Genomic DNA, 25,396 nt, shown 5'->3' on the forward strand with positions numbered 1-25,396 from the left:
AGTTACGTCTATTGTGGTAAAGCGTCCATACATATTTATTATTATTATAATTATTGAGATATTAATGTCATCCCAGAGCCAAAGTATCATATTTTGATGATTTTTCACGATTTATTATTAATTTGTCTGTACACAAACGATTTTAATTAAGTTACTGTAGTTTTACACACGCGTTGAAATTAGTTTCGATATTAAAGCCATGCAAATGAGCCTCGCGCGGCTGCACACCAATACTATTGTAATTACGTTTGTAACAGCCCTGTAACTAACATGTTGGATACAGGGTGAACTTTCAAGTAGCTGAAAAGATTTGCAGGGCTCATTATTAATAAAAATATGAAAATCTGCAAATTGACCTTGACCACCATATTATGGTAGTTTTTTTAAGGGTTTTACCCCCTGGGGGTGCAAAAAATGGATATCTACGTTTGCTTCCCAGTCCTAATACACGAAGTTAGTCTTGGGCGAAGCCGCAGGATAAAGCCACAATAATAATTGCTTCTTGGAATTGACGATAACACATTCCAATTTCAAAATTCAGGTCGCTCCAAGCCACGCAAATCCCAATCAAGATGGCGGACGCGGTGATCCTCGTAGTGGTGTCGAACGTGAAGCACCAGCTTACTGGTTCGGAGTACCCACAGCGGCGACAGCAGTGTCATACAGCTGCTCAACTGCTGAACTACCCCTCCCTCCGTAGCGCGACCAAGGAGGACTTGACGCGTAAGTACAGATTAATAATAAAAACTTGAGAGGTGTCAAGGGACACCCTAATTGAACGAAGTAGTAAAAAAAAAACAAAAGAGAGAGAGAGAAACACGCGCGCACGGCTTACAACTATAGCATTTTTGCTCTAGTTGTAATATTTTACAACACACGACACTTTTCTGTCATGTCATTACAATTTTTTCCGTCTAGCCCCCTTTCGAAACGCGCGATAAGGAACTTCGTTCCAATAACTCTTTTTTATTTTTTTTATTTTTATTTTTATTTATTTTTTTCCTCACAAAAATTCTTAACATAACATTTTTAATCAGCATAGTACATACATAGGTCTGTGAGGAGCTGGTGTTTGTGTTAGGCCAAAGCCTGTGGTACAAATCACCAGGTCCCCAACCTCGGACAATACAGTGAGACAAATCAATAGTTACGGATACGGAATTATTAGAGACAAAGGAAAAAAAAAACATACATAATGATAAAAGAGGATTGTTCCCAGTAGTCCCCTTTAGCCCTGTCCACCCGGGGTGACAGCTGGGAATTGTCTTCCCGGATGATATCAGCTTCCAAATTATTTAAATTCAAGCATAGTCCTCTGAATGTATTACATTCAGTGTTTCCCTAGTATTTACAAATTACGTTTATTTGAAACACACGCCAATTTCATAAACTACATATTTTCCGTTTGTAATTAGCCGTTAAATAAGTAAGAAAATAGGATTTTCGTGCGATCTCGGCAAATGTATGGTCAAGGTCGTCTGCTCAGGGGATGGCCATAAAAGATAGACAAACAAGTAAAACCAAATTAACAACTAGTTATTAATGTGAATTAAATTTTCGGTACTTTTGTAATTTAACTTTTGCAATCAATCCATGACTGTAAATTTACATTTAATTTTGTTTAAAGGATATATGGTTAAAATCCGATTTAAATTGTTGTAAAGTTTGGGTCCAAGGAAACAGAAAAATTTTTGGGCAAAGGTGGTTTTATATAGAGGCACATGACAAACTCTATCTCTTCGACGGATTTGTAGATTTGGATTAAAAGTTACAAGTGGGTGTTGTTTTATAATAACTTTTAATATAAAGAGTTGACGGACGGTTAATACCTTCCATTTCAAATAGAGGTCGTTAGTTGGATGGTAATATGGAAGGAACAGGGCTACTTTCAGAAGTGACCTCTGGGCTCGCTCGAGTTTCAGAAGGGAAGTTTTGCACATGCCACCCCATGAAGTAATGCAGTATTCCAATTGAGACTGACATAGTGCGCAGTATACTGTTTTAATTACAGATTTTGGAGCAATTTGTCTCAGGCCTTTAAAAACAGCTATTAAACGACGTATCCTTGTCACTAACAGGTTGATATGGTCATTAAATTTCAGATTCCTGTCTATGATCACACCCAGGTATTTTGTGGCATCTATATGTTTTTTTTTTTTTTTATTATAAAATTGGGGCCGTCTATAGACTGTTCGTCCATATCCTTTTTTTGTTATTTTATTATTTAGATTTTTCGCACCAAGGATAATTGAAATAATATTATGAATTTTAATTAATTGTGGTCCATCACGCCATGGACACTTTTTTTTTTTTTTAATATGTGTATATATATATTTAATAGAATAGAGTATAATATGTTATACATATAATAAATAAATATATACATTTATTGTTTTATAAATTGCATAATAATAATATTAATGTTTTGAACGGTGAGGTCCCAGTCGGTGTGGCGGCCAGTAGATCCGACATTTTCCGATTTCCTTAGATTTTATGCTGCTCCACCCTTTGCCTTTAGATGTTGTGACATTGGCTTGGTGGAGAGGGGTCACTCAAGCTGGGTGGAGTTTCTAGGTTGTTAAAAAGATATCGTTCTGTGTCGAATCTACCCGCCATGTGGCTTAGGACTTTAGGCATCTAAATGTTTAAGAAAAGGGCATTGACAACATTTATCGTACGGGTTTGAGCATGAGTGCGAGACTAAACGCAGGCGAGAATCTGACTTATCATTAGGTCTGATGGAAAAGGTTATGTAGTTTGATTTTTCGACATTCAAGGTAAGTATATTATTATTTAGTCATTTGGTCACAGTGTCTATCCCACTTTGAGCATTTGCAAATGCTTCATGCCAAGAAGAACCACTAAAGAGAAGTGCCGTATCATCGGCAAAAGTAACAATTTCTGCATCAGGGAGCTTAATTTGGCATAGATCGTTTATATAGATCAAAAACATGGTTGGACCTAAAATGCTTCCCTGAGGCACCCCAAATGTTACCGGAACTTCTTTACTTATAACGTTACCGATCTTTACGCATTGAGTTCTGTCCGTGAGGTAGTCTTTCATTAGTTTGAGCTGAATGTCCCTGATGCCGATACGTTCAAGTTTGTTCACTAAAATAGGGATAGAGACAGTGTCAAACGCTTTTGCTAAATCCAAGAACACGCCTATAACTTTCATTTTGGAATCTAACTTAGTAGAAATATAATTAGTTAGTTCTAAGACAGCGTCTGATGTTGAACGTTTTGATCTAAAGCCAAACTGTGATGGGGATAATAGATTTTTATTTTCCAAATATGTAACTAGTCTCTTGTTTATAATGCGTTCCAGAATTTTTGAGAGAGTGGGAAGATTCGGCCTATAATTGGTTATATTGCCTCTGTCACCGTTTTTGTAGATCGGTTGTACTCTCGACTTCTTATATATTTTCGGAAACACCCCGGTTGAGAGAGACAGATTACACACATAAGTTATTGGTGTCCTTAGTACGTCGCTATTCATTTTCACTCTTCTGCTAGAAATCATATCTAATCCAACGGAGCAGTCGTTCCTCAGATTAGATATAAACCTCTCAACTTCGTCTTCATCGGTTGGAAGAAGAAAGAAAGAGTCAGAAGTCGGATTCTGAGTAACTGATTCTGCTAGAGGGTTCTTATTAACATTTTTTTCGGCTAAATTCTTCCCGACATTAGCAAAATAACTATTTATGTCATCTACTGCTTTTTGGGGCTGATCAGTATCTATTAGCTCCAGAGCATAGTCTTGAGGTTTCTTAGAGTAGGTAATTTCTTTAACAACGTTCCAAATTTTTTTAGGATTTTTTCCGGCGTTTGTAAATTGTGTTTCCTCGTAGTATTTTTTAAGTTTTTTTAATAGCTTGGAGCAGAAAGATCGATATCTGTTATATGTTGCTTTAGCTACGTCATTGTCCGGATACTTTCTTACTTTTAGGTACAGTCTATCACGATTTCTTATACATCTCAGAATCCCAGGAGTAATCCAAGGTTTGAGTATTGTATTCCTATTTGATACTATTACTTCACTAGAATTATTTTGAATAGCCGTGTAAAGTGTGTTGTTGACAAAATTTGCAGCTTCATTTGCATCATCGATTGAATACAGTGGAGTAAAGTCAAATTTCTTAAGGTCTCTATTTATGCTATCGTAATCTAATTGTTTTACTTTTTTAATAGGTTTAGTTTTTGGAAGGCTAGCTAAAATTAAGGCCACACTAAAATGATCGGTTAGTGTTGTTGGGAGTATAATACAAAGAGCATCTTGTTTGGTCTTTAAAAAAGTATGGTCTAGGCAAGTTTTATTATGTGTAGGCCATGTATAGGCCGGTAATAAACCGTGGAAAGCTAGTAGATCTAAATACGCACAGTGATTAGAGTCTCGGCTGTCATTGGCTATATCAATATTAATATCACCCATGATTATGATATTTCGTTTTTTGGAACATTTCAGTAAGATTTTATTAAGAGATAGTAGGAATTTTTCAATATTTTTATATCCCGGTGGTCTATAAATAGCCAATGCGACTGTATCCTCGTTGATTGTGATCATTAGGCAGTTCGCGTTCTCTATTAAAGGTTCCTCTTTACTTCTGTAGTACACTACCACACCTTCATTCTGGGTCAAGTTATTGGTGGAAGCGATGCTTTTATATCCATGGAGAACAGGTAAGTTACTAGAAGATGAGAGCCAGCATTCCGTTAGAATAATACAATCCCATTCTACCTTAGACATTGACAGAATAGGCAGAAGACCTGTCAGATTACATTTTAAACTCCTAATATTTTGATGGAACATTTTGAGAACCTTTTTAGTGTTTGGTATGTAGGATGCACAGTCCTCCACGTTACAGGATACTACCGTTTGAGCCACTTTTATTGAGTCGATTTCGAATTGCAATTGAATTTGTTCATTGAATTTTGTAGATTTGGAAAACAGAGGGTAAGTTTCAAGTACGCGTATAATTCTATAGTATAGTAGTTATGGATTGGTATATAGTATTGATGACACATACAAATGATGAAATATATAAGTGTATTGTTTGTCTTAATAATTAATCGTTTTTTAAATATAGGCCTGTTACAAAAAAAGTGTTTCTTTAAAAAATACATGCAACTTAAAATTATTATAGGGACAGTATGAAAACAACATTCTACTCTATTTATAACTAAATATGCAAAAGTAAAATCTAATGTTATGCGCAGTCATATAATATTCTTTTCTAACTTCATAATATCCGCTTCGCTTTCAATTCTAATTGGTGCAGAATTTGGATTTTTTTTAATGTAAATTCTACCAAACGAAGACCATGCGCTAGTGTATTGGTTTTTCTTTTTGATTTCACGCGCCAAATAGAATAGGTGTCTCGCCTTAGACGTCAGGAACTCTGCGACATATATAGACTTGGGGGGTCCATCGAGGTTAAAATGTTTTGTAGAAAGTTGCTGATTTTTATTATTTTTGTTGAAGGTTCTAGTTGCTTTTAGTAGTGAGTTCTTGATAAAAGTATTCGTAAAGTCAACTATGATGGGTCCAGAATCTTGCTTATTTGACTTTTGCCTATAAATATCACGTATGCTTAAATCATCAATTGGTTGATCAACTATTTTACCTAAGGTCTTTACTGTGCTTATGAGTTTGTCTATATTTTCTCCTTGAGTTTTTGGTATATCGCGTATTTCAATGGTTGCATTGCGAGCAGACTTTTCCATGTACTCCAGCTTGGTTTCCAGTACTTGTATACGATTTTTAATCGTTTCGTTCTCGGTACGCAGTGTTGCCAGTTCATTTATGAATTTGTCATATTGGGCTGACATAAACTCAATAGAACTTTTTATCTCGGTATTTTGAACTTTTACTGAGTTCATTGCCGACTCTAAAGCATCAAATCTAGACAACTGCTGCTCCTTAAATTCTTTGAACATTTGCTGTATCACCTCCATATCGTCAGTGCATTTTCGTTTGTTCTGTCTGTTTGTCACATTTAAGGATGGGTCAGATCCGTATTTGTTGCTGCCTGGTGGCGAACGTTGTATAGACATTTTTATCCTATACTTACAATAAAGCAACTCAAATCTTGTTGTCTACAAAATTTCGAAGTGAAAAAATTGACCCGGGCTCAGTCTCGAACCCAGACCACTTGATGTGCGTGGCACAGAGCGTTCCCCGTTCAACCAACAAGTCTGTGACGTAGAGTTGTAATTTGTAGTATAGTATGCTGACAGTTCTTTAATTTTTGTTAATTATAATGAGGGTAACCAAATTATTGGTTTGTTTACAACCAGCAGTTACGAATATTACTTGTCTATTCATTGGTTAAAGAAACATGCACAGTTTGTTTTAAAGTTTAGTTTTCAATATTTAAGGTAAAAGTCACTCATAACAGAAATAATCAGTTTTGGTAGCGATAATTAAATTAAATGACAGAGCTCACGTTAACACGACTTGTCGCTGTTACTGTCCGAGGGAGAGGAATGAAACTCGCACACCGTTTCGGCGATGGTGGCCGGTTTCATTGAAACCAGGCCATGTTACGCAGAGATAATTTTATAGTGCCCAAGAGTGTACGCAGTGTACATTAGAGCACTCTCTATTTCTTTTGTCTCAAAACCCAGTAGGACGGACGACCGATACGACTGGCGAGAGATCAGGTGCAGGACCGACTTTTTCAACATGCCCATCCGACGCAGGATCATCTTACTTTTCGGACAATCGCTGATCAGTCTGCATTGTCCTACCCAAACTTGGAAATAACATGACGTTTCCAACGCGGGAATTGAAGCCACGCTCTAAACCACTGGACCACGGAGGCGTTAAGTACAAATTCCAGGCACACTGACCTACGGATAGAACCGTATAGTTTGACCTGTATCCTAGCTCCTTGCAGATACATAAAATATTTAAGCGTTTTCTTTGATTTTATTATTTTACATTGAATCATCTCCATAAGTACTAAGCCGACTGGCGACTATGATAGAATTTTGTAGAGTTATACTTATATAGTGTAGATCTCGGGTTCGGGGGTGGGACAGCAGATAAAGACTATTTTTAATCGCAAGAATAATATGTACTATCCTTCAGGGATTATGTCGCGTGAAACATTTTGAAGCAATGAGTTTCTAAAATACTAGAGTAGCAATGTCTTACAAAAGATTCTCAGAAATGCGTAACCACTTTTTTGTTCAAAAGACAATGTCAAGTCATATATTCGTTATGTCGTTATGTATGTGAGATATGCCTGCAGGCATCTTCGAAGTGGCAACGCGTTGCTACCGTAAACTTCCAATCTAGTTAGTAACATAGAATATCATTGTTTTGAAGTGTCAAATAAGGAAGTAGCTTTGTATATTATTGTCCGCCACTTTGTATAATGGTGGCATTTTCGTCCCTTTGGACACCTTTTGTGAGAGATATTTATTGTGTCTATTTGTCGTCAGGAATACGAGACACGCTTTTTAGACCGGTAATTGAAATGATCTTGTCCTATTAAATATACGGCGCAAAGGTGTAGGCAACATCTGAAACTATGGTAGAGAGCTAAAATGATGGAAAAGTTGCAAGCTAGATTTTGATGATAACTAAAAACTACATTTTTAGTTTTTTTAGGGTTCCGTAGCCAAATGAAAAAAAACGGAACCCTTATAGATTCGTCATATCTGTCTGTCTGTCTGTCTGTCCGTCCGTATGTCACAGCCACTTGATGTAATCTGTGAACCGCTTTAAGATTTTGATACAAAAATGGAAAAAATATAAAAAAAATTAGGGGTCCCCATAGGTACATAAACAACCTCTATCGTTATGTAATGCACCACTGAATATGGTAACAAAGTTTAAATATCTTGGCCACTGGGTCTCCGACAACCTAAGTGATAATCTAGACTTAGAGCGGGAGCGTACGGCGTTGGCTGTCCGCTGTAATATGCTGGCCCGAAGGTTTGCGCGTTGTAGTGAACCAGTAAAAATAACTCTGAACTCTGTTTAAGGCTTATTGCCAATCATTTTACACGTGCAGCCTTTGGACCAGCTATACGCAGAGGGCATACAACGCGCTACGCGTGCAATATAATGACGCGTTTAGGGTAGTGATGCGGCTGCCCAGGTTTTGTAGCGCATCCGGCATGTTTGCGGAGGCGCGCGTTGATGACTTTTATGCAAACGTTAGAAAAAGATGCGCATCGTTGATGAACAGGCTCCAGGCAAGCCCCAACACTATCCTAAGCGCGTTGGCATTGATGCAGGTGGGACTCCCCACTGCTGCGGCATTGGATAGGCCTGCATGCGCCTCAAGCTAGGTGCAACTTATTATGAAATATGAAAACAACTAACCTTACTAACATAATTTTTAAGATAAAATATTGTAACTAACAAAACTAACACTACCACTAACACTACTAACTTAGTCTAAGAAAAATTGTTACTAACTTAATAACTAATACTTATGGATGTGTTGTCCGAAATAAATGATTATTATTATTATTATAGGTACAACTGAAATAGAAAAAAAAATCATCTAACCTATGCGTGTGGGGTATCTATGGATAGGTCTTCAAAAATCATATTGAGATTTCTAAAATCATTTTTTCTAACCTGAATAGTTTCCGAGAGACACTCTTCCAAAGTGGTAAAATGTGTGCCCCCCCCCCCCTTTAACTTCTAAAGTAGGGACACGATAAGTTTAAAAAAATATATGATGTACATTACTACAAAAACTACCAACGAAAATTGGTTCGAACGAGATCTAGCCAGTGGTTTTTTTAATACGTCATAAATTGTAAGCCTTAATTATTTAACTTTCATTGAATCAACTAAAATGTTAAAATAAATCAAAAACCTCTTAATTTCATAAAAATAAACCTTATTGCTGCTGCGGAACCCTTCATGGGCGAGTCCAACTCGCACTTGGCCCGTTTTTTATTTATTGATTTCATACTTTTACTAATTACGTCATCGTATCTATGTTTAAGAAATTTTTAAAGCAGTTTTTACAAATTAAGTGTTTTAATACTAATATTATTGATAAAGTAAAAATTATGAAAGTTAAGTATATGATATTGAGTATAAACATAAACTTAACAACATATTCAAAGTGAGGTTGGAGTTGTGAGCCAAAGTTAAAAAAATAAATATAGAACGTTCCCCTGTTTGAAGTTCAAACCACAGAACATTAATACGCACACAGGTTCAAACGTGAAGGAAAATGTTAAACTGAAATTAACCAATATCCTGGAAGATACACGTGTGAAGGACGTGTCACATATTATGTGGTACAGAGGGTAAGTACCGAAATTAAATCGGGTATACTGGCCAGTGTTCATGACGTCATAAATTGACGCTATACTATACTGTTGATTCGTTCAGAAATATATTATGTACTAGCTGTTGCCCGCGACTTCGTCCGCGTGGACTTCAGTTTATAGTACTTTATAGCGCGCGATGTCAACAAAATTGGTGTCAAAAGCTTTTATAAAAAAACCCTGGTACCCCTTAAATCAATACAGCTGTGCAGTGTGCACACAATAAGTATTTCATTTTTTTATATTAAACTTTATATTTTATGCCAAATTTTAAAGCTTATTTAGCCCTCCGATTACACAACTTTACCCATAAACTATTTATCATTGATAGATTTAAGGTTACGTCACTGCACAGATAAAGTACTGAGTTATTTAATACCGTAGAATAGATATAACAATCGAAAAAAATCGAAACTTAAATGTAAGATGATACCACGTCTTATAGGAAGACTTTTGAGCAAGCGTCAGCGCGATGTAGAAGACGCACGGCGCCATCTATTATGAATTGTTGGAACTAACTTAATTTGAACAAATTTACGCATTTTCACCCCCTTACAACCCTTTTTTCCAGTAAAAAAAGTAGCCTATGTCCTTTCTCAGGCTTTAGACTATCTGTATACAAAATTTCATTACCATCGGTTCGGTAGTTTTGGCGTTTGGCGTGAAAGCGAGACTGACAGACAGACAGACAGACAGAGATACTTTTGGCGTTTGGCGTGAAAGCGAGACTGACAGACAGACAGACAGACAAAGATACTTTCGCATTTATAATATTAGTATAGATTATGTGCACACTGCACAGCTGTTTTTGGGTATTTTGATTAATTAAGGGCCGCGCTACACCGGAATGGCAGCGGCGAGGCAAGCACTTTCAGCGCTGCCATTCCGGTGTAACGCGGCCCTAAGAGGGGTACCACTTACCAGGGTTTTAAAAAGTTTTTAAATTTGACACAAATTTTGTTGACACCGCGCGCTATAAAATAAAGTCCACGCGGACGAAGTCGCGGGCAACAGCTAGTTAGTTAATATTAACGTGTATAACAATCGAAAGAATCGTAAAACCTACCTCAACATGGTACCACCTCTTATAGAAATACGCATGAGCAAGCAATAGCGCGATCTAGGGGACTCTTGGCGCCATCTGTTTTGAGTTTTTTGGAACTAAGTTAATTTAACCAAATTTACGCATTTTCACCCCCTTACAACCCCTTTTTCCAGTTAAAAAGTAGCCTATGTCCTTTCTCAAGCTTTAGACTATCTGTGTACAAAATTTCATTACAATCGGTTCAGTAGTTTTGGCGCTGTTGTTTTTGAATTTGATGTCTAAGTTGGTAGGTGAGTTATTAGTTAATAACGTGTATAACAATCGAAAGAATCGAAAATCTAGCTCAATATGGTACCACCTCTTATAGAAATACGTATGAGCAAGCAATAGCGCGATCTAGGGGACTCTTGGCGCCATCTGTTTTAAGTTTTTGGAACTAAGTTAATTTGACCAAATTTACGCATTTTCACCCCCTTACAACCCCTTTTTCCAGTTAAAAAGTAGCCTATGTCCTTTCTCAGGCTTTAGACTATCTGTGTACAAAATTTCATTACTATCGGTTCAGTAGTTTTGGCGTGAAAGCGAGACAGACAGACAGACAGACAGAGATACTTTCGCATTTATAATATTAGTATGGATTAAACATCATATTCTAACGTATTAAAAAATATAAACAAAAACATACTAACTAATAAGTATGATTAGTTCTATGTTACAATAAAGTAAAAAATAAAACGCCATCTGTTGAATCGTATTAGAACTAAAATGTTCATTCCATCGATATATTTCTGGATTTTTTATAATATTATACATAAAATATGTTTAAGATTTTTGAAATTTTATTTTAATACACATCCAAGACCCAGGAAAATTGAAAACTTTTTGTTCCGCCTGCGGGACTCGAACCCAGGACCCCCGGGATGAGCGCTGGCCACGCGCAATGCGAATTCATTTTCATCGAAATTTTCATGGAAATAAGATATTTTCCCACATCAAAATGTAGCCTATGTCCTTTCTCAGACTCTAGAATAACTGTATACAAAATTTCATTGCAATCGGTTCAGTAGTTTTGGCGTGAAAGCAAGACAGACAGACAGACAGACAGACAGACAGACAGACAGACAGACAGAGATACTTTCGCATTTATAATATTAGTATGGATTACGCCAGTACCTATATTATAACTTTGTTGGGATGTTATTATAATACGTAATTACGTCATAATTTTTATTACGTGCGTATATGGCAGAGCCATGCTTCGGCACGAATGGGCCGGCTGGACCGGAGAAATACCACGGTCTCACAGAAAACCGGCGTGAAACATCACTTGCGAGTGAGTTTACCGGAGGCACAATCCCCTACCCCCTAGAAATGCCGCAGTTGAAAAAAAAACGTCATACTTGTCTCATCAGTGGCACTGCAGCAGTACCTACAATAAAGCGTCGGATTCAAGTCGTCATGAGCAATGGACGATGTACTTGATTAAATTTCTGAATTCACGCAGTGTGACTAATGTCGCGGAACGACTGTGTCCCAGTGTGACGGTTGTGTCACAATGTGATGGGCGTGTGACTGTGTAACGACGTGTCACACAGTGTCACGGAGTTGTCGAACACGCGCGTGTCCTATTAGCCTGACACTACGTGACTCTGGACTTGGATTCGAGAGACGTACTAAGGCTTGTTTTTCCGTTACTATTCGTCCCTGTGCAAAATCCTTCACTTATTATCTTTTTTATAATAATATGCCACACATTGACGTATTTTCACTTTATTGTCTTTATCTGATAGGTTATAAAATTACTTTACACACACAGATAGCGAAATTGTGGAGTAAATATTTTAAAAACTAGCTTACTGTGTTTCGATAATTCGATATGCAGAAACGTTATTTATGATTATATATAAAATATAATACGCAATATAAGGCCCTAGGTAGGGCATAAACTTCACATAGTACACATACAATACGTTTAATTTACGAAAATAACTAAATCGCCATCCAGGGGCAGTCGAGTTAATTCAATTCAATATAATACGCAATATAAGGCCCTAGGTAGGGCATAAACTTCACATAGTACACATACAATACGTTTAATTTACGAAAATAACTAAATCGCCACCCAGGGGCAGTCGAGTTAATTCAATTCAATTCATTTCGTTATTTGCTATAAAAGTGGTGAATACAAGGTGATAATGATAATTTTCTTAAGAACGAACACTTTTAGCTATGTATAAATGTTTTTGTATGTTCAACGATTATTAAAATAATCGTTGAACATTACAAAAAATAGATTATACGGCCGAACATAAAAAATATATCCTTAATATAATAGTAGATAGCCGAACATAGAACCTCCTCGTTTTTGGAAGTCGGGTAAACAGTCGGTGTTCATCTCAAGTAAATTAAGCTTATGTTGAATTTCTTATAAATTGTAAAATATAATTTTATATTAAAATTTTGCTACTGTGGTGGCTGAGCTTGTAAGCTTCAATTTTCGCAGTGAATATAATATACGAGCGAAACAGGGTTCCCAGAGTTCCTTAATTCTTTGCCTAGGAGGTATTAGAATTTAAGACTAGAATATTTACAACTATTTTGTTATTATTGCCTATCCGTCCATCAGCTGTCTGGCCTCAGGCTTGTATTTCATGACAATAGACAGGACAATAATAATCACTAACCCCAGTGCCAAATTTATATTTTTTATTATAGTAGGCCACTTTATTTCTTCCGCCCTATGGTAGTAATCTGTAGGGCGGAGAGCCTCTATGGTCGATGCTGCCCCTAGGCCATGGCCTTTATCGGCCTATTTATAAATCCGGGTCTGACAATCCCTCTAGTCTCCATTTATGACAATATGTGTAGAGAAACACGGAAAAACATTTAATTAATTTTATTTTTAGTAACATAATATAATTAATATTATAACAATTACAAACGTGCTATGTTTGTCTTTCTTTACTGAACCCTGTGTCTGAGTGAGGATCACGCTTGGCTACTTTCTGTAGCCAAGCTGTACACGAGTATGAAAATATTAACTTTTATGCAGGATAATCAAGCTCTTACACAAAGCTTACAAGTTACACGTGTTAAAAAGTTCGTTGCAAAGAGTCTATAGATTTTGTGACACCATCGAGGAAATTGATTCCTAGGCAGTTAACGGACCTACGTCGGCTAATGTCAATTCATTAACGCGACCAAATTACTTAGGTCCGCCATCTCCCTAGGAATCAACTTCTCTGATATATTAGGTCTATCAGAATCTGATGGCAAATTTTGGCGGCAGTTTTTCAAAAAATATCCTTGATCATTGGATAAATTTTTATATTTGCATGTTTCACACACAAACTAAGCCGCTAAAGGGAAAAGAAAGGATGAAAATGTTTTATTCCTATTAGGGATAATAGGAATAAAACATTATCATTCTTATTATTAGGTATTACTAGAGTCAATTTATTTTCTCACTTTTTGCCATCAGATTCTGGACCTATCGTACTTACCATAGAATTAGAACGTATTTTGATATCGTTGGTACTTACATTATATTTTTAACATAATCAGTCTAGGAGTTTCAGTGCCATATTATCTAGTTATAATTAAATTCCTAAACCATCGACAGGTAAATACTGTGCCAATAATTAATTTCAAGCTTTACAATTTTGAATTTAGTAACAAACAGACAGACTACAAGTTGTAGGAAAGCACTAGATCACCTGCATGCAACTCATATGAGATAGGTAACACAAACGCTGAGTGTAATGTAGAAATCTACAATACACTTAGCGTTTGTGTTACCCAGAGTCAACAAGTGTGGCTCGAGATATGGAGACATGAACTGAAACTAAAATAACGCAAATAGGACTACAATTTTGTATGATTCGTAAAGTTCGAGTATAATAATAAAATATATTATTAATATGGCAAGGCGCTGTCACAAAAATAAGGCCGTTGACAATAATTGTCACTTCTATAAATACACAAAATTGTGTATCGAATACATGCATAAAATATGCATGTATTCGGGTCTCATTTTTTAGCCTCTTGGTGCATTTTTTTTGACGGAGTTACTCTTTCTTAGTTTTTATTATTCGTAGCCCGTAGGTGTTGCATGTGCGGTTAAAATTCGCAGTGCGGACAAGCCCTAACAAACGACAGTGACAAGTGACAACTAACTGACGCAACTATTTGGTAATATTGGCCAGCATACATTACTCAAATCCAGCTATCCAATCCAGCGCTTGGATTATTGGATTGGAACAATGTAAACCGGCCATAAATTGCCATGAGTCATGGCAATTTACATGACTGCAAGATTAAAATTGAAGATAATATAGTCAATAAACTAACGATGACAAACTGATTGACAGCATAATATAAATTGAGCCTTAAAGATGATATGATTGAGCCTTAGAGATGATATGATTGTACCTTAAAGATGATATGATTGAGCCTTAAAGATGATAATATGATTGAGCCTTAAATATGATATGATTGAGCCAAGATGATGAAATATTATTGACCGAATTTAATAGCAAAAAAGTTATTAAAACATTTTTCCTGTTCTAATGCTTATTCTATTAATTGGATTCTATAAAACACATTAAACATAATATTATAAAGACAACAATAAATATGCTCCGTCAAAGTTGTCTGAAAACAAAATAAATACCTATGAACAATTTAATAAAGAACCACTTGTTCATTATTTGCAGATGCAAAACAAAAGATTTGCACGCTCAGATGATCATAAATAAATTATTTTAAAATCTCTATTTAACCTGTTTAAGAAAAATATACTTTGCTTCATTAGTGAGTGCACGCGAGTGCAACTATAAAGATTTTAAAATAAGCATTTCTCAACAAAATAAGCTTCTTGAATAAACGTTCAAAAGTATAACTAACAGAAATATAATATCAAATGTTCTTCGCTGCCCATGCGAACTACTCGCACAGAGAGAGGCATTTACTAAAATCATATAAGCTTGTGCCATAGAGTAAAAAATATATTATAGTTACCACTTACCAGCTAAAAGCCGAGCTTTGTGAGGGCTCGCGTCGTTTTTCTGCGTGGTAATAACCTTGGCAGTTTTTTTAAATATTTTAATAGTAACCAAACCTTGACTGACCGATGATAAGACATCTACATATAAATAAAAATTACTATGTTAAAGCTCAATATCAATAGGCGTCATAGTTTTTCCGTAAAGTGTTATCACAAAATGTTCAGGTTGTGGGATATACTTGTTGTGTTTCATCTTGGTAAATAATAAATCTATGTTTCCGCTAAACTTTTTTTTTTTTTTTATTTATTTTTACATGCCTGAATGCATCCATTCATATACTGATGGATGCATGTATGTTTGTATGTTCTATGGTAACTACTATTGCGATTCCAGTAAGTGAAATGTTGTTACATTCGCAATAAATCGCCGCTGGGTTACAGTTTTTTATTTTAATACTATGCAAGTTAGTAGCCCGTTTCAGTGCGCCTTACGCAAGAGAAACTGCACGGTGCATATATTTTTAGTAAAAAGCCGTACGCGATTCTGTTGGATACAAGTTACACTTTTCGAGGACAATCCGGGTTTTTTTTTCTCGTTAGGGGAGAGAAGATTTTAAGTTATGAAGCCTGAAGCTTTAAGATATCAGACGTAAATAGGTTTAGAAACCAAAGACGCCCGGCCGTGATGATACAGCTGTCAAACCTCTATGATCAAAGGGTTCAGTCTCGAAATCAGCGGGCAGCGGGGCGGGAGCTGTGGCCTGTGGCGGCCGCGGCGGCGGGGAAGCCATCTACTGTCTAGTAGTGTTGGTAAAAATAGCTTTAGCAATAATAAAATTAATTGTTAAATGCCCATTACCAATAATGAAATTAGTCGTACTTGCTAAATAGGTTTAGAAACCAAAGTTTTAAAATTAGTCGTACTTGGTAAAAATACGATTGCTAATATTATCGTGCTCAGCAATAGTCTGCGATCATGATAAAAATTCACGTCCGCGCTGTTACGCACCGCGGCGCTAAATGTTATTAATGAATTGCTCATTGCTATTTTTCACTCGCTGCGAAATAATACTCGACGTGAGCGGTGCGATTCGAACCGATAATTCACAATGTCACGTTTTTAGCAAATAGCAAAGCAATAACACGTAGCATGCTGTGTCATCAAAATTAGCATGTTAATAAATTAATAGAAAATTACATTAATTCCCATTGTTACTGTCTAGTACATTCGAGGCCAGTTACATATAGGTAAATCTATACATTTGAAGTTGGGACGTGCCGCCGCGCCGCCGTTCCCGCCCCGCTGCCCGCTGATTTCGAGACTGAGGCCTAAACCTGATTAGTCGATAAGGACTAGTAATTCCATATAAATTATAACATTTTTGTTATTTGCATTATCATTAACAGCGACAACGGTTTTGTACTATGAACCATGAAACCTACTTGCACTAGAATACTTAGCCCATAATATAGGAGATAACGGATCTGTTAGGTCAGAGTTTTTCAACCTGTGGGAGGGATGAGAATAGTATTTTTTCATATTGTGGGGGGCCTTGTAGAGATGTAGGCGTTGGATCGGACTGAAATACTGTCTTGCCCTGTTAAGAATACCTGCTACCAATTTTCTTCGAGAAAGTTGGTATTGATATATTATATGTATGTAGAGTGAGACAGTATTTCAGTTAGCCTGTCAACCGTAGACTGTTTTTATTGTATTTTATTGGTCTGTTTTATTTTATCACTGGAGTAAAATTTTAGTTAAAATTTCATATTTATTCCTTTGTTTACTTATGTCCTTAAAATATAATACCTTGTTAATCTGCACTCTAACTGGTTTACGCAAATTAACGGTAACATAATAATATATACTGCAATACGATTGTCTGTTTTATTTAGTCATTTGTAACCTGTACAAGGTCTTAGATACCTACCACAAGAAATAGTTTTATAGTTTTAAAGCTTACTATGCAACCAATTAAAATATCTCTTATAATAGTACAGAGATGGTGCACCTAGCCAGTTATTATAAGGATTCAAGACGTGATGTGACCTACATTTCATAAATCCACTGCCTGGAAGTTCTAGGAATTGCGTCGTAAGTGGACGCTTATTAAACATACAAAGCTTAGGATTCCTAGAATTCCTTCGTTATTATTATGTTTTAAACGCCTTTTAACCATTTTCATGCTGGACTTCAATCGATTCGAATTCGACTCGCTATTCAAATTGATTTTCACACGAAAAAGTTTATCTAGCCTAGTAAAAAATCCTGACCTCTCGGCTTGGTTATTCTCCCAAATTCTCGGTTTGGTAAGAATAACTAACAAAAATTGATTTGGGTTATGAAATTGAAAAATGTGGATTCTCACACATAAAATGTAAAATGACATGTCTTCCGCTAGTTTTTATGGGCAGAACTTCTTTTGTCGTTAGGAAACCGTGGTTTTTTGTCATGCCAAAAACCCAAAAAAATATTTAAGTATCAAAATTCGACGATATAAGCATGGAAATTAACAGATGCAAGCTCCTTTTCACATTCGTCATAGTATGAATTTCTGCTTCGCCAGATAAGTTTTAATGAAACTGCGCCACCAAATTATAACATAGTAAGTAAATATATAACTATGTGTAGTAATATAACATATAGCATTGTGACCCAGAAAGTGTTCGGAGACCGCACGATAATGGATTTCGGATGGTTGGACCAATGTTATCCTATTACCCAATAGTTTCCATTACCCTCTATAGAATGTCATTAGTGACAAAATGTAACGTTATAGGCTTGACTTGTCTCAATATATTATATTATGGGTCCCGACCCGACAGGAACTATAGGATATGTCAGATAAATGTTAAATCCCACCAAAAACATTTCATGTAAAATGTTGCCAAGACGACCACATAAGGTTTGCCCTGTGAAAAAGATATCAGATCTCATGTAGAGCCAAGCTTCTGAATCTACACGGCCTAACTATACCGGCCCTAATTACAACAAATTCTACATATCAGTAAATATAAATATAGTATCACGGTACTCAAGAGTAAATTCCGTTGGTTTTGAAGCTTGACTTTTTTAAGTACGTTGAGAGTGAAATTTCATGGTCACGTTGTAAAACAGAGGGTTAAAATAATAATAGTATTACGCCACGAGTCATGACTCACGACACCGACACGAGTTCGGACAGAAGTACACTTGTGAGTTCTGACACGTGTAATCTGTACACACGCTCTTTCTTAGGGTTTCGTACCCTATTACTAAGTCTTCGATGTCTGTCTGTCTCCAGGCTGTACCTCAACAGCCGCTATAGATGGACTTATCCTTTAATAATTAGTAATAAAATTGTTAAAAACTAAATAATAAATATCTGAGGACAGGGCATGGCTTCCATATAAAAAAAAAATGTTTGCCTATTTTTGCTCTACATTGGTACGGAACCTTTCGTGCGCGAATCCAACTCGCACTTGGCTGATTTTTTAACTGCCGTATAGCTAACTAGATGTTCCACGCAGCTTCGCCCGCGTAATTTAGTAATTTCATGGAACACGCTTCACGTGGTCTATTATTCATATGTGCCAAATAACATAAAAATTATCTAGTAGTCCTTAACTCTTGAGATAATAAGAATAAGCATATAATTTTCTCCGTTTTTTTTTTCACATTTTCCACTATTTCTTCGCTCATGTTAGTTTCAGCGTGATACAATATAGCCTATATAGCCTCGAGGAATAAATGGTCTATCTTTTCACCAACAACACCTAACATTTAGGTGTCCCTTAGCCAATATAAGGGGCACCTAACATCAGTTATGTTTCAATAATTTAGGGGATGAATTGACAACCCCGTAACTCTTAGGTAACGTATATCACTACATAGTATAAAACAAAGTCGCTTTTTCTGTCCACATGTCCCTTTGTTCCCTTTAATTGCGGTTTTCTTTAATAGATAGAGTGATTAAAGAGGAAGGTTTGTGATAATTATGAAGATATTTATGGGAGTTCGCTATTTTACAAGTAAAATATCAGACGGCCATTCGATAACAGATTCATTGTCAAGGCAACCGTCATCTAACGTCGTCGTCGTTGCCACATACGTCACCTAAGTGTTACGGGGTCGTCAATTCATCCCCTAAATTATAAGGGCCACCTAATGATCTGACGGATAATTCGCATAATAGGTTGTTTTAATCAAAATATACGTCACCTAAGTTTTACGGGCTTGTCGTATCATCCCCTAAATTATAATGGTTTAGGTGTCACTTAAACGTTGATGAAAACAAAACTTGCGTTAGGTGCACCTTATATTGGCTTAAGGGACACCTAAACTTTAGGTGTCGTTGGTGAAAACGGGCAATTTTTCAAATCGGACCAGTAGTTCCTGAGATTAGCGAGTTCAAATAAACAAACTCTTCCGCTTTATAATATTATAAGTATAGTTTAAAACGCTTATTACGTAGCTTTTAAAATCTATGGATTTAGTTACTTATGTTTTTATAATACACGAGTATATTTGGGCGTTATTAAAATATAAAATCGCATCAAACAAATTAGGCAATCTTCCGCCCACTTGCAATCGCTGAAATTGTGTCGCCTACTCATTGACTTTGTAACAAATATACAAGTAAATACTTGGGACATGATTCACTGCCTAATGGCCTAGCAGGAAGAGCTTTGATTCGCACTTGAGTGGGTGCCAATTCGATCGCAAGCAGCGTTTACTAATGAGACATTTGTATATTGTACCATCAAAAAATTGATTTATAGGTAGATAGCGAACCTTCGTCATTTGGTCGAGTTAATACAATGTTAATCGTAATCTATTGGCTGGGTTTGACATAACACGACCAAATAACGTGGGTCCGCCAACTGCCTATGAATCAATTAATTAGATGGTACATTAAACGGAGGATAGAAAGATGAAGGGAAATGTTGCGAGGAAACCCAAAAGACATAGAAGTATTGACCAGTTAATTCTTCTGGACGCCGAAAATTACTTAGACAACCATAAATAATATGGAATACCACTGAGGTAGTAAGTACTACGTACTAGAGCAGCTATTGCGAACAAAAAACATGTCGCACTTGACTCTTGAGGCATGAGCGGGGTGGGAGGCGGGGCGGTGATTGCTATAGATCAGTACCGCAGAAGTGACACAGTTAAGTGCCTACACTAGAATGAATGCAGAATTCATTTGAGTAAGTGGATAAAATAAAAATAAAAATTCACTTTTTTATAAAATTTATAATTAATATGGATCCATAGTCCACTAAAGCTAATTTAAATTACTTTATTTAAATTACTTAAATATTTTCAAATATGTACCATAATAAAATTATTATAATGTACGCATGTATAATGTACGTATTATTTTAAATACATATTACCAAAATACAAACTCGTCTACGTGAGTAAGTACTTCATTCATCGTCGTCTTATCATAGATCTGTATTCTGCCTACATTACACTCTGAATCTACTACTCTATGACAATGCAAAATGGCGCGCGTCTTCGCCTAGTAATTGAATGTTCGTATTTTAATTGAAAATAATTAAATAAGAATGCTAATACCGATGAAATGTTATTCCGTTGCATTTGGAAGTGTTACTGGAATCATTTTTGCAGTATCTTAACCCACAACTAGGCATTTTTGCGACTTTTTTTGGTTTCGTTTTTTATTGTGGTACGTCTGGCGCGCAGAAGAGCTCGCAGACTAAGGGCACTGCTGCTATATAGATTACGTTGAATGTGACCAAGCATTGCGTTGCGTTGTCGAGTCTAGTACGTAATACATACAATGTCAGTGTGGAATACGTAAAGATTAAGATGTATGAATTTCACAAGTCAACTCTATGAAATTAGCAAATTAAACAAGAAAAATGATTTTATTGTATCTTAAAAGTTTCTTTTAATTTTATAGGTTTGAAGTCAATATGTGATGACGTGTTGGTAATAAAGCGGGCTACACACGTGGTGGAAGAAATCGCGCGGACGACGCTTGCCGCAGAGTTACTCGCTAAGCAGGACTTAGATGGGGTAAGTAGTCCTTATAAAAGTGTAAGGGTGTAACAAAACAAAGTGATCATATTTTAGGGTGTATAATATTATGTGTGTATTTAGAGTTCACTGTAAAAGTAGCAGCGTTAAAAAAGTTATTTTTTTTAATTTATCATGCCGCTTGGGCGCTTGCCCATACAAATCACAAAAAAATAAATCACTGTGAAAGTAGAAGACTGAAATAGTTACTTTTGACTTCTATGTTTCTATGAAAAATGCCGTCACGTCATGAATTTGCCCATACAGTATTTTAAAAAGAAGTAACTGTTACAGCGCTGCTCTAAACCGCTTTTCCCGCAAATCGCTAATCTGTAAGGCCTTTATGAAATTTTCTGATATACTTGATCTTCCCAGATGGGCTCCCTACTGTACCAGTCTCACGAGTCCCTGCAGCACCTGATGGAGGTGTCCTGCGCCGAGGTGGACCAGCTCGTGGACATATTCCGTCGGGCTACCGGTGTGTACGGCGCGCGCATGACGGGGGGAGGCTTCGGCGGTTGTGTTATTGGCCTGGTGAGTTATTGAGTTGTGTGGCCTGGCTATACCAGTAGCAGTCCCTGTATAGGTGCAGCACCTAATGGAGGTGTCCTGCGCCGAGGTGGACCAGCTCGTGGGCATATTTCGTCGGGCCGCCGGCATGTACGGCGCGCGCATAACGGGGGGGAGGCTCGGCGGCTGAGTTATTGGCCTGGTGAGTTATTGAGTTGTGTGGCCTGGCTATACCAGTAGCAGGCCCTGCAGCACTTGATGAAGGTGTCCTGTGCCGAGGTGGACCAGCTCGTGGGCATATTCCGTCGGGCTGCCGGCATGTACGGCGCGCGCATGACGGGGGGGAGGCTCGGCGGCTGAGTTATTGGCCTGGTGAGTTATTATGTCAGCTGGCCTGGCTGTACCAGTAGCAGCCCTGCAGCACCTGATGGATGGTGACTTTTTATTCTTCTATCGGCCCGGTGAGTTAGATCTCAAGCCTGGGTTACACGGTGCGAGCTGACATGCAAGCTGGCCTAGTGTGACCGCACCATACTTTCATGTGTGAGTGGGTTAGTTGCTTTCGGATGCGAGTAACTACAACATTTTTTGTTTTCTCTCGCCACTCGCCTACCAGGGAGGTGAGTCGAGCAGTACACAGGCACAGCAGTAGCTGCCTGCTGTCACTTTAAGTGCTCGCACTGTGTAATGTATCCTTTACTCTCAGATAGGGCTTGGCCTGATGAGTCTTACTTTCTAGATGCCACTATCCCAGTCTCACAAGTTCTATTAACATCTGAAAGTTGCATCCTGGCTTGGAGTGGATTTGTGACTGGGGTTGTGTTATTGGGCTGGTACTGGAATCTTGCGTCAGTGTATTACTTGACCGTATTCTGCCTAGAGTAAAGGTGGACTTAATATGACGGGGGAGAGGATAGTTCTTAATACTCGTATAATATATATTTCTGCCACTGTAAATGAGTTTTTAATACTAAGTGCCTATGCAATTATTACGGAATTGCTTGGTTCGGTTGCCGGGCTCAAAGCCCGCTATAATTGCTATGCAATAGCCTAAAATGCCTTCTTTTTCATTTACTTACACAAAAACGAGAGAATGACATGATATTATGAATTCAATCCGTGTGACGTGGGAGAGCCATGCTTTGGCACGAATGGGCCGGCTCGACCGGAGAGATACCACGTCCTCACAGAAAACCGGCGTGAAACAGCGCTTCCGCTGTGTTTCGCCGAGTAAGTGAGTTTACCGGAGGCCCAATCCCCTACCCTTTTCCTTTCCCTACCCTCCCCTCTTTCCTCCCGTACCCTCCCCTATTCCCTTCCCTACCCTCCCCTATTACCCCTTAGAAGGCCGGCAACGCACCTGCAGCTCTTCTGATGCTGCGAGTGTCCATGGGCGACGGAAGTTGCTTTCCATCAGGTGACCCGTTTGCTCGATTGCCCCCTTATTTCATAAAAAAATCAATAATTCTGTTGTAAAATGGGCACTAAATTAAAGGCTAAACCGGACGGAGTGCATGCAATAAATCTCGCCATACGAGTACAACCAAGCTTAGTGCTAAAGGATTCAACGCTGTTAACTGCTCTACTCTATGGCTAGTAGTGCGTAAATCCCGCAATCTGAAAGTCCCTATAGTGCGCCAATGCTTTAGGCTATGTAAGGTAGTTTTGCACCTTATTGCCGAAGTCATAAGGACTATAATAATCGATTATTTATGACCATACCTGTATTGCTATTTCATGTACGGTATAACGTAGAATCTATGTCATAGATGGTACAACATGTGATTAAAATTGTTATAATCGAGTATGACTTAGGTTAATTATGGCCTGTTTACATAGTTGTCCTCCGTGGTCCAGTGGTTTAGAGCTCGGCTTTTGACTCGGAGGTCGTGGGTTCGATGCCCGCGAGGAAAACATAATATATATATATATATACTTTCGTATACGCTACTACTTTCAAAGTGAACTCTATAGAAGGGACACATACACACCCTTAAGTATTATCACTCAGTTTTGTTACACCTTGTATTAGTGGTCTATGACATTTAGGCCCGATTGGACCAAACTTGAAGTTACACGAGTATAACTATCATGAGAATAATTTTACTCCTTTTATTTACTCTAGGATATTATCGTTTGCATTTTACCAAGTTACTCAAATAGTATGAAATAAAATGTCAATTATAGTTCACAAAGACACCGACCGTGACAGTTGAACCCTGTTGTGCAACTATTCTTAGTTTAATATTTACTCCGCCAAAATAGCCCGTGTAAATATTTACTCCCGTGTGATTACCTCATTCTTGGATTAGAAGTTGGAAAAACGCAAAACCAGCTTACCCTTAGATCAGGAAACAGTTATACTCGAGTAAAACAGTTATACTCGAGTAAAATTTTACTCCAGTTTGGTCGAATCCGCCCTTAAACTGGAAGTATTACAGCTTCCCATACTCAACTTTATCTAGGTCAAAATTTGAAACGGAGTATCGGGTTATATTATCTTTACTATATTATATAACCGAATTTAAGCCCACCGTGTTTACGCATAATTTAGAACGTTTATTTTCACTTTGACTGCCTAGTGCGCAATTTATATTATAGCTTTAATTTGCATTAAATTAATAATAGTATCTATGGACGTTCACACCACGTCAGTCTGGCCCCGTGGTAAGTACCTGAAGGACTTGTGTTACTGGTACCAGACAACGGAAATATATTTAATACTTTTATACTATAGGTACATGTATGTAAGATTTTTATTATATTATGATACACATACAGCCCACCAACTGAGCCACAGAGGTCGTCATTAATATGATAATAAACTGAGTGGCATCATTTTATAAATATTCCTCTGGAAATTATACCTATTAATAGAACGCCCAAAGCATAAGGCTGGCTGGTATGCAATAGCCCAATTAAGAGTTGCGGGTGTTAAAATTTGCTTTTTTAGTGCTGCTACTTTCATAGTGAACTCGAAGTTCGTCAAGGGCATGCGTTATAGCGCAGTCCACAGCGAACGTAAGGCATGCCCGCGACGCATGCGCTCTGACCATATCCAAAACTTTCGCTTTGTTATTAAAAATGACTGTTGTCGTTACGTTCGTTGACGCATTCAATTATTGAATGCGCCAAAATGAGAGTTACAGTCTATAGAGAATATCACAAATACTGCTTATATTACTTAAATCTGTACGGTTCCCATTTTATTTAATTTTTCTCATACGAAATCGGACACATCTAGCTAGATATTATGACAGAGTAGCTTGTAGGAATAAAATGGAGCAATATCAATGTAGGTTCTATATTATTATCTATACCACTCTCGCACAAGATAATATTTGGTTACAAGCACAGGCCCTTTAGCCAAGCGTTCGATAGTATGAAGTTGACGTTTGACTCGTTTAGTGTCAATTCCATACATTTTGATCGGCGATTCTACAAAGAAGCGATAAAGAAAAAGTCTTCGTCGTCCCTATGTAAATACGATCCATTCAAG

The 25,396-nt window shown here is 37.3% G+C and overlaps 1 protein-coding gene across 1 annotated transcript in view; it reads left to right on the plus strand.

The window, feature by feature from the left end:
* Positions 1-25,396, plus strand: part of LOC121732496 (galactokinase-like) — a 51,173-nt gene that overhangs the window by 15,284 nt on the left and 10,493 nt on the right. Inside the window, exons 6-8 of the mRNA XM_042122396.1 lie at positions 542-723; positions 21,272-21,387; positions 21,763-21,921. Of these exons, the coding sequence (XP_041978330.1) occupies positions 542-723; positions 21,272-21,387; positions 21,763-21,921 (457 nt within the window). The remainder of the gene's footprint in view (positions 1-541; positions 724-21,271; positions 21,388-21,762; positions 21,922-25,396) is intronic.

The sequence above is a fragment of the Aricia agestis genome, chromosome 12 (genome assembly GCF_905147365.1).
Source record: "Aricia agestis chromosome 12, ilAriAges1.1, whole genome shotgun sequence".
NCBI lineage: Eukaryota > Metazoa > Arthropoda > Insecta > Lepidoptera > Lycaenidae > Aricia > Aricia agestis.